Source organism: Leishmania martiniquensis, chromosome 30, assembly GCF_017916325.1.
Source record: "Leishmania martiniquensis isolate LSCM1 chromosome 30, whole genome shotgun sequence".
Taxonomy (NCBI): domain Eukaryota; phylum Euglenozoa; class Kinetoplastea; order Trypanosomatida; family Trypanosomatidae; genus Leishmania; species Leishmania martiniquensis.
In genome coordinates this window covers 1,255,065-1,265,997 of record NC_090165.1, presented here as the reverse complement: position 1 = coordinate 1,265,997, position 10,933 = coordinate 1,255,065, and the positions used below count along the sequence as shown (strand labels likewise).

Sequence of the window (10,933 nt, the reverse complement as noted above, 5' to 3'; positions counted from 1 at the left end):
GGTGGACAGATGGGCACTCTTTGTCGCAGATGTACACGCGCGCACACACGAAAGCGAAAGAAAAAAGGGGTGCCCCCTTTGTTGTGTGCGAATGTGTCACCTTTGCAGGTGATGAAAATGAGGGCGAGTCTGTGAACCGGAAGAGCGAAGATGCAACGGATTCCCTGAGTTTCCAGTGCCGAGTAAGTGCTTGCGCAACGGAGGCGGTGACGCTCTCGCAGTCTGCCAAAGGCGAAAGAGGGGGACGCTATCAAGAAACACAGTGCTTACCCACCGTGCAGTGGCGGCCGCGTGCGGGTGCAAACGCGGTCACGTGTCCACCTCGCAGAGCTCCACCACACAGGTCCCGGCGGAGAGCCCAAAGAAGAGCGTAATAGGGGCTTCGAAGGAGAGAAGAAAAAGGGTGTCCAGCGTGAAGCCAAAGGTGCGATGAGTGGATCGAATAGGCGTCAACGGCCCACTGCAGAGTGCTCAGCCGCTAGTTGAAAACTGCCGTCGGTGATGACAAGGCTCAGCAAAACAGCGTCGCTTGGACTCACCGCAGGATTCTTCCTCTCGCTGAGACCGCCGGTCTCCGAGATGCGGGCCAGCAATGCAATATGCAGACATATTGCAATGGGCCAGAGGCGACAGAAGGGAAGGAGAGCACGTCGAGCCATCCACGTGCGCGGTGCGCCAGTATCAGTGCTGACGTACATGAAACCCCCTCCACTCACGAAGGGCAGCGAGATTCGATGAGCATCACACACTGGTAGAAAAACGTGTACTGTGATAGATTTGTTACCGAGATGAGCCTCAGCGGTTCGCGTTGCTACGACGGATCTTTTGCGCACTCCTTCCTTAATCAAGACGAAAGATAAGACGAGGCACAGACAGAGAGTGAGAGAGACAGACAGACAGACAGGCAGACAGATGAGGACACCAAATCCACAAACGAGGAGCCAACAAGAAGCCAAACAGAGAGGAAGAGAGGCAGAAGAACAGAAGAAAGAGAAAAAAAGAACACGCCCAGTTGAAAGAGGCATCAACCAACACACAAATGCGCATCCACACGCCCGATAAAGAAATTCACAATGCGGAAAAGGGGGGCCGAAACACAGTAAGACGAAAAACGCACAGAGCGGGAGGGGTCTCCAGCGCACACGACAATAGGAAATCAACCTGAGAGAAAAGGGAGAGGGAGAGGATCCGCATCACTCACACACTCGGAGACGCGCATAGAAAGAAAGGGTCCTCAACCAACAGGAACATGAAGGAACGGAGAGCCTAAGACATAAACAGTGAGAGAGAGAGAGAGGCGCCCAAAGACACGGATAGAGGAGAAGCGAGACGAAAGCCACAGGTATCACCTTCCCAATCCTCCTCGATCTGTTTTTTTTCGCCGTGGAAAATCAAAAGTGGAAGATGCTGGAACGAAATGAGGGCGCCTATGCACACGCACCCATACACACGACATCACCGATATGTTTCTGATCCATCTAAGCGTGTCCATTTCTCATTGTGTGTCTGTGCGTGTGTGATATCGTTTAGCGTGAAAGACGCGACTTAGCCTAAACAACGACAAGGGAGAGTGTCGACAGCAACGTAAAAAAAAAATACACGCACACACACACACAGAATCATGAATTGAAAAAAAAACGCGCGCACACGCACACCAGTACGCGCCACACGGCAACGTGAGGAGGAGGAGGAGGGGGGCGGGAGCCAACCGGAAAAAAAGAGACGAAGAAGGCAGACGAGAAGGACAGTTCTAAAACAACGGGTGAAAAGGGGGCCACAGCAGCCGGGGGTGATAGGGGGGAGGTGAGGGCAGCACTGAAGAAGAAAATGGAAGCGGCCAATGAGCCAGCTCTGTGCCTAGACGAGATAAAGAGTGCCGCATGCGCACATCACACCAGGGAGCATCAGTGGCGCGGCAATAGGCCGTGACCAGGGAGGAGCATTGCACCTACAAAATGAATCAGAAAGGGGAGAGGGAAGAGAGAGAGAGAAAGGAAACACACAGAGACAAATTTAAAGACGAGGAAAAGACGGGGGCAGGGCTCTTTTTCCTGCAAATTCTTTGTTTTTTTTTTCTTTTCCTGCCGCCGATGCTTCTAAGAGTAGGTGTCCTTATGTGTCTTCATGAAAAGGCGCGCACGCACATCCCCCCTCCCCTATCCTGAATGTGTCGGCGCCTGGCGCTATCGACGTGCAAATAGTACAATACCCTACACAGCGCCTCCTCCGCCACGAAACGAACAAGTGGGCGAACGTTTCACCCCCGTTTACTGCTTCCTCTTGACAGCCCCTGACGACAGATCGAGCAAAATCATGCGGAGCGAGCAGGTCAAAAAAGGGGGGCACAACAGGAGAGGCACGCAGACACACGAAATAAGATAAAAAAAGAAGAGATCCCGGCGCGAACGTTATCTGACGCTGAAAGGGGGGAAAGAGGAGGAGGAGAGGTGCGGATTCGATGGAGTCGACGAAGCTCTACGCCACACAGTGACGCACACGCACACACATGCAGATAAATACAAAAGAGAAACGACGTGAGAGCGCTGACGACTTGTAGACAGACTCGTCTGGCAAGCGTCCCTCGTCTAGTCACGTGGGTGTGCCCTGCCTCCTGGCATCACCTGTGTCGGCGTTTTGATGTCCTTGGCAGGCAGTACCCTCTTCTCGTATTTTTCCACCCAGCGAAACAAAAAAGCCTGTGACGCCCCCCCTCACTCTAGTTGGCCTGCGCGGCGAAGCGACTTCACTCCACGTCACACGACCACTGGAAAGCAGCCTCCATGTATACGTTTGTACATGGCCATGTCTGCACGCTTGCACGTAGCGATTCACGTGTGCCACATTTCCGCTTATCCTGACGCGGCGACGCCGCTCCGTTTTCATAGATCCTTTGCTTGTGTCGCGGTGCTCGTTACTCCAGACAAAGGTAAACAATAGTGCGGTGTGGTGTGGTGTGAAGGCGGAGGTGGGGGTGAGGGCGAGGCTGTTCGGGCCTGTAAGAGCGGCGGGAGAGAAAGACGTGACGCAGCGGGTGAAATCAGAAGAGAGAAAGAAATGGTGTGGTCAAGAAACTGATACACACACACACACGGGCAGACAGACAACAGATATATGGGAAGAAAAAAGAGCGCACAAAGAAAAAGAGAAAAGAAATATAGACGCCATAGCGCGAGGGGATGACGGCATGCCCGGCAGCATCCAACACTTACGCGCCCACTTCTTGGGCGCAGACAAACCTGGCCATAGGTAGACGAGAAAAAAAAAGCAGTAAAGATGTATGGTGCGCACCTGCCTGTGTAGTCTGAACGTACACCCGTAGACGGCACCTGGGCGAGGCGAAGAAATGGAGGGGGAGAGAAACAAACCGAAATAGAGGCGCCCCTCTTCGCGTTTACGTGTGGTGCTCAAGAGGCACAAATGAAATGTGCAGCCGTCCTCTTGCTTCATCCTGTACGCTGCCAGAACTCGGGACCACTTAGAGGAAAAGCTTCAGTGTCACGGCCACGCTTCTCCCTTTTGCACGTTCCCCTCGTATTTCGTACACTCTTCTATGGCGTCTCAGGCTCCGCCTGCCTCGGGCAGGTGGCTGTTTAGCGGGCGTATCGGTCTCAGCGAGGGAGTCGCTCGCAGCAGACTAAAGCCCTCTGACTACTCCGCACTCTCCCTTCTGCGCAAGGTTGGCTCTACCTCCCCACCAGTGCTGCATGAGGCCGAGGGCAATGGCCCGGTGCTGCCCTAACTGCACGCGTGACGCAAATCGACGAAAGGTGGGGGGCACGTGGCTGACACCTGTACGGTGATGCGTGCAGCGCCGACGAGAGGTCACTCCCTCACCCCCTATACGTGTGTCTCTCCCTGCCCTCCCCGCATCGCCACTCTGGCCTCCCTCCCTCCCTCCGCGCGGGTGTCTCATAGGTGCCTATGGAGCAACGACGAGAACAAAGCGGTCACCAGTCGCTTCCGGTTCCGTGCAGTTGCCTCAGCGATACCGCGCTTTGGCGAGGCGGCAAGTCGAGGAGACCGGCTGCGGAAGGCATTGAGCAGCGCGCGCTAGAACCATCAGACTGAAATGGCAGAGAGAGGAACGTCGGGTGATGCCCTCGCATGGCAACGATGAGAGACATGCGAACGAAAACAAACACGTATGCCAGGACAAATTTCGAAAAAAAAAAAGTGCAGCCGACGGTCACCGATAGTGGTGAGATGCGGGCAACGAATAGCGAAGAGGGGCAAGGTTGCGCGGGAGTCGGAGAGCCGAGTGCACCACATAGCACCAAACAGTACCAAACAGAAACAAAACACTGCGGAGAAGTAGTCCCCAATAATAAAAGGGAAAAACAAGGACAAGCGCATCGAGCACAGACGCACATACACACACGCACGAGAACGCGCGCAATGAGCGACGGAGAGAGCGAGAGAGAGGAGTGGCGCGCACCAAAATTCGAAATCGCGCCGGATACGTCTGATGGAGAGGTCAAGGTTTAGAGAGGCACGCCGAGAAAACGTAAAAAAAACCTCACACGTGAAAGGGGCTCATCATTCATCGAACAGCACAAAAGAAAAATGACGCAGCAAACAGTTCGAAAGGGAAGCGAAGAGGGGGAGAAAAGGGGGAAAAGGGAATTAAAAAGAAAAGGACAACGACACCATCAGCCTTTAGTATACTCTATGCATTAACCAGCGGCGCACGTCTCCTTAGAACCCAGGAAGAGGAAGAGGCCGCTGTACGCAGAGAGCGACGGGTCTTGAAGCCTTCGAGAGGCGCGAGAGCGTCTCGCTCATCACCGAGCACAAAGGCAATGGCCCTCAATGCATCACGACACTCTCCTCATGTAAACACGCGCGCACATCCGAGCAACCCAAGTTGAGAGTCATTCGCATGCCTGCTCCGCTCCGCTGCGACAGCGAACCGACAGGGCGGTAGCCAAGCGTCTGTAATCCAAACCTTTCCTCGCCACCCAGGGGGCATCACCATCACGCCTTTCATCGCATATCGCCTCTTCGTGCAGGCGCGCAAGCGCATGCGCTTCCCGTCCCCCCCCCCTCGCGCGCACTCATGTCGCCGTTGCGCGCTTTTTCCCCGTCCCTTGGCAGGCCTTAGTACATTCTGGGCGGCTGGTACTGCATCATGTTCGAGTTTATGCCAGGATGCATGTTCATGTTCATGCTGCTTGGCAGCGGGCCGTGCATGTTGTTCATCTGCATGGGGACATCCATCTGCGGATCGATGGGGCCCATTTCCATGCCCTGGTTCTGCGCGACGAAGAGGATATCAGCCGTGGGAAAGTGTGTAACGAAGACTTCCGGGCATAGGCGCTCGCATGCCTGGCCGACCAGATGCCGCGCTGCGTTCACCACCTGCACCATGTCGTACGACAGCGGCTCCTCGTAATTGATGACGCGAATCGCCTCGAAGCCCATCGTGAAGAACCAAAAGAGGGTCTGCAAGTCGGTGTCCAGTGCGTACATCTCGGGGAAGGTGGTGCACAGCTCCTCCATCGTGCACTGTGGATTGCACAGCACATAGGTCATCAGGAAGCCAGCGGAGAATTCCGCCGGGAAGTTGAAGGGAAGGCGCTGCACAACACTGTTGAACTGATCCCATGGCACCGCGGTCGCGCGGTTGGCGAAGAGGAGCATTGCAACGACCTCGTGCAGGACGCGCAGGGTGCGACTAAACAGACGAGAAATAACGCCGAAGGCAGCCATCTCAGGGTCGAAGGGGCCCGACCACGGTCCACACACGTTCGCGGGGATGATCGATACCAATCGAGACGCGAATCGAACACCCATCGGAATAGTGTCGTCAACGCGGTTCAGCACCACCACCAGCGGGTCATCGTTTAGCGTGCCGGTACGCATCAACTCAATCAGCAGCACGCCGTATTCGCTCAGCGTCGGGCAGTCGAAGCGCTCGAGCGCCTTGCAATACACGGACGGCCCGCTCGACTCCGCGCCGTCCGTGGCGTGCGTGAAGTAGCCTAGGAAATCTAGAGAGCGTAAGTAGACAGCGGCCAGTGTCGCCTGGACAGACTTGTAGATGACCGGCTCCGCAACTGCACAGCCGCAGAAGGAGACGATGTCAGTGAAGTAGACGTTGTCGGCATCGCGCGTTGACTGCAGTAGCTCGTCCTCCATAAAGCTCCAGTACGCCAGGTCAATCGTAGGCGGGTTGCTCAGTTTGCAGACACGCGACTGTGACTCTGGCGCCTGCTGCTGCTTCTTGAACACGACATACTGCCGAATCCAGTAGAAGTCACTCGTCTTGGGGGCTATCGGGAACAGCTGAAAGACCACCTGTACACGGAGTGGCAGGATCGACTCCGCGGCGCGGCGATAGGCCGAGGTGTCGATGAGCGGCCAGTCATCCGCGAGGACCTCTTGGCTGTGAATGGCGAAGGGCAACGGCAGGAGTGGGCCGCTCATGAAGAGGTAAAAGAACACAATCGGCATCGGGCTGCCAAAGATCGGTCGAATCTCACACCGGCGTGGCCGGTTGTGAAGCGTCGACAGTGGCACCAGCTGTGCGTCTACAGTGAACACTGGCGCATCCAAGGCGCCGAGGTTGCGGCGCAGCATCATCTTCTGGTCTTCGCTGACGCGGTGTTGCTTCATGAAGGCGTCTACGCGTGTTGGGTCGCGCGGAAGGCGGCAAAGGTCATCGAATGTATCGCGGCGGTTCTTGACGCGAAAGAGGCGGTTCTTGGTTTCATAAAGGGCAATAGCGCTGAAATCGTCCTCGGAGAACTCGGCATCGTAGCGGCGGCGTAGTGCGGCCATCATGGAGCTCTTTGAGACGCAATCAAAGGTGCCCGCCTCCAGATCAATTTTTGTGATAACACGGTCGATACCGGGGAAAGCGAGGAGCTCCAGAGACCCATAGGCCTCCGATGTCATTGTGTTTGATGGGGCGAAGAAGGCGGAAATTTGGCTCCACGCTAGGTACGGTGCACGCATCGTTTCCTCGGCAGCCTCGCACAGCTTCCTAACGATAAGGCCCTCGACGTCCTCCTCGATTACAAAGCGCGAGGCAAACTTCTTCTGCGCCTCCGCCGGTACGCTTCGAACCGTCTTGTTCTTGTTGTAAGCGCTGTAGGCCGCCACCTCCATCGGCGGAGCCGGCGATGTCGTGTCCTGGTCCTCCATTGGATGAAACCCACACCCGTTGAAGACGAACATCGGCTTGAAGTCCGTATCGCAGGCGTGAAAGAACTCGCCCAGCTTGCGCACCATCTCTGTGTACTCGCTGATGACGGTGTAGGCCGACCACGGGGTAGAGGCCGTGAAGATGGTGAGAGGGCCGGTGGCGTGCACGTCTTGGACCACGTCGTCCAGGACACGGTTCCCATCGAATACGATCGAGACCTGATTCGAGTTTGGCAAGCGGCGAAGCTCACTCAGCTTCAGCCCTTTCTCTTCGATCTTGTTCTCCGCGACAAAGCTCTGGATGGTCGACGCCATCGACTGCTTCGAGTGTGGGTACATGCTGACACGGACAGCTGAAGAGGGGAATCAACAAGTAGGAACGAGGCGATGCGCGCAGAAGGCACCCCTGCGCAGAGAGCGAAAAAGAAAGCGTCCGACGACCAGGACGGTACCGACACACGTCTGCCAGCTTAGTTCAAATCCACACCGCGTATGAATTCGATATTCGGTGCACTCTTGCTTGCTAACTCTATGAAGGCTCCTCTGGACCCCAATCGGACCGTTCTCACCACGCGGATACCACCAACACTCACACATACACAGAGGGAGCAACAGTGACGTCGACACAGAGAGGCACTATGTGTATGTAGTCCGCTGTCGCCTTCCCACGCGTTACCTCGACGCTGGCCTGCACCGCGTTTTTTTTCGTATGTCGGTGGGGAAGCGCACGCAGCCAGCGGAGGCGCGAAAGGCTCAGGAGGGCAAGGAAAGGGACGGGGTGGAGGCGGATGCAGAAAGGGAGACACAGAGAAGGGATGGGGGGTGAGAATTAGGCTGAACTATTCAGCGCGAAGTGGGGATGGCGGCAGACGACTAACGACGACGAAACGAGCGAAAACAACAAATTCAAAAAAAAGAAAATCAAAAACCCAACGGATAAACCTGCAGATCTGCTCAGCAGTCAGCGCGTAGTGAGTAGACGGTGAGCGCCCGCGCGGAAAGGGAAGAGGAGGATAACGCACAGGCGACGTGTGCCGTCCAGGCGTAATGCACGTGAGGGGTGCACAAAATCAAGGCAGCAACGAGTGCGCCAGGTAGTAGACAGAGGCAACAACGCGGCGCGCGCACGGTTGTGTGCGGGTGAGTGCGGGTGAGTGGTGAACAAGGCGTTGAGAGAGGCGCACGAGAGCAGGGGCAGGTGTAGAACCCGGCGCGGGAGTGAGGTCCATGGAGGGAGAAGAAAAAAAAAGGAAGCCAAGAGCGTGAGGTAGAGTCGAGTGGGATATACGTGTAAGTGAGCCAAGTCCATGAAGCGCGCGTCCACCGAGGGGTGAGGTCGGCAAAAAGGGAGAAAGGAGACACATCGCGAGTCCGGCTCGCCTGTTGGGCGCAGCAAGGCGGGGTGATGCTCCGAGCTCCCCTCCACGCGGAAGCCAGTGAAGCGCCTCACTTGCCCTTTAGCGCTCCCTGGTAGTGTGCGTTGTGTCACGCGAGTCACTTGCTTTTGGTTATGCCGTGGGAAACTGATTAAGCGCAGATGAGCGCAGACTGCAAACTCCACTCCCACCCCCCTCCTCCCCCCACCGCCTCCTCCCCGCTCTCCTCTACCAGCTGCGGCCCTCCACTGAGCACGTCGTCAGACAGGAAAACAGCATGAGTGCAACGCTGGCAAAGCTCGGCGGGGATGGGGGGAGTCCGGCTCTGAATTCGTGATGCGTGCGGCGCAGATGGCTGTAGACTTGACACCCCGGAGGAACAGAGACAATGATTGCACACACACACACACGGGTGCGTAGAGGAGAAAAGCAGAAACGTTGAGGCACAGTCCATGTATTCAAAGAATGGGGGAGAGCACACACACACATGCACACACAAGGGGGAGGTGGGCAACCGCGCTCATAAGCAATCAAACGCACACTCTTGTTTTTTCTACATACGAGGGGGAAGAGGAGGGTGCGCACTCGTCTCGGTTGGCGTGGGTGAACACACACGCGTGCACAGACACGTGCGCGGAAGCAGAGAGAGCAACTTCGAACACATGCCCGAGGCCGTCATACAATAGCACTGCTGACAGGCGTTGCTCTCCACGACGCCCACTGCCCCGCCGCTGCACAGAAGACAGGGCGCTCCGAGACGGAGAAAAAAAAAGCCTTTACAGCGCGCCCACGCGCAGATCGTATAGAGTGAGAGCAGCGGCGGCATCTGAGAAACACCCCCGAAAGAAAGCACGACAAAGACGTCACCCCAATGGGGGGCGCACGCTTTCGCATGACACTATCGCGTCTCCGTTCCCTTTCCGTGAAATAGATCATTAAAAGCTGCTGAGGACAGCGCGACAGTCGGCTCACACGGCCGTGCCCGTCGATTCAATCCGCAAAAATGTGATTAGCTCCCGATAGGATGGCATGTACACCTCCCAATGGAACATCAGCATGTGGCGCAGCACTTGAACCTGCTGCTTCAGCGTGTCCGTCACCAATCCAAGGGGGGGCACATCGTCGCTGTTTGACACCAGCACGGCCTCCATGAACTGCAGCACGCGCCGCTCAAACGTCACGTAGAGCGGGTCCTCTGTGTTGGTCATCTTATCAATGGTCGACCGCACCGTCTGCTTCTCGTTGTCCGTGAGGGTAAATTTCGGGGCAAGCGCTGCAAGTGAGGCCGCGTCGTCCTGCGCAGCCTCCCCGACGTGCAGGTGGTACAGCTGACTCTCAACGAAGTCTATCACAGAGTCCTTGAGGGCGTTGAGACGAATGTCCTCGGCGAGCAGCGACATGATGCGACTGTGCAAATGGCGAATCGCTGTCGACACCGTCGTCGGCTTCATCGCACGTCGCGCCAGCACACTCGAGATGGCGCCGTCCAACAGCAGCAACAGTGTGCATTCCTGCACCGTATTGGCTGCCTTGAAGATGATGTGCTTCTCGAAGTAGAAGATCTCTGGCGGCAGGTCCACCCAACGATCGAGACTCGTGTGCCGGCCACTGCGCAGCAAGTCCAGCGTACCGACCAGCAGCGCACCGCGCACCCGCCGCTCCTCGGCGGTGATGGAAGTCCATGCCTGGGGCACCCTCACCGAGGACCACGCCAGCGCCTGCTCATCGTTAATGAAGCGCTGCAGAAAGGCGATCGATCCGGTCCACTTGCGCGGCATCGGCAAGCACGCAGCGATGAATTCTCGAATGTACTGCACGGCGTTCTGCTTAAGCGGTGAATTGATCATGACAAGAGAGAACTTCGCGACGTCCTCTCGCAGCTTCCGAATGGACTCGAACAAAAAAGTGAGCGCGTTTGCCACGGCGGTGCCGACATCAGGCGTGCAGTGATCGATGTCGTCGCACACAGCAGACATACGGGCGACCATGGCGGCCTCGCGCGCTTGAGAGCTGCACTCGATCACCTTTTCACCGACGAAGCGAACCAAGTTGGAGATGCTATGCGCGTTGCCGCGGGCTTGGCGCTGAATGACGTTCCAGTCCAGCACGTCGTGAAACTCCTGCCGCAGGCGCGGACGCAGGCGGGGCGGCAGCGCATCCACAAAGCGGTCCTCCACAAGCGCCAGAAGGCGAAAGAGACGCTGCAGGCGCGGTGGGGTTGTGTTGAGGTCAGCGGCGAGCAGTTGCAGCTCTCCCTGCGTAGACGCCGCGGCCACCTCCGCACGCCGCTGCTCTGGTTCGCCCTTGTCCGGCTTCATCTGCATGACAGCCTCATACGCCTTCTGCGCTTTGAACTCTCGCTGAAGGTAACGTTCGCGGCGCTTGCGCTCCCCGTGATATACTCCGCTCAT

At 56.8% G+C, this 10,933-nt stretch overlaps 2 protein-coding genes across 2 annotated transcripts; both read right to left on the bottom strand.

Annotated features, from left to right (window-relative positions):
• Positions 1 to 5,097: 5,097 nt before the first annotated feature.
• On the bottom strand, positions 5,098 to 7,485 carry LSCM1_03970 (uncharacterized protein; the record flags this gene model as incomplete). Its single annotated transcript, XM_067321498.1, has 1 exon — positions 5,098 to 7,485. The coding sequence occupies one exon, from the start codon at positions 7,483 to 7,485 to the stop codon at positions 5,098 to 5,100; it is 2,388 nt and encodes a 795-aa protein (XP_067176866.1).
• Positions 7,486 to 9,490: 2,005 nt separating this feature from the next.
• LSCM1_03969 (uncharacterized protein) lies at positions 9,491 to 10,933 on the bottom strand (the record flags this gene model as incomplete). Its single annotated transcript, XM_067321497.1, has 1 exon — positions 9,491 to 10,933. The coding sequence occupies one exon, from the start codon at positions 10,931 to 10,933 to the stop codon at positions 9,491 to 9,493; it is 1,443 nt and encodes a 480-aa protein (XP_067176865.1).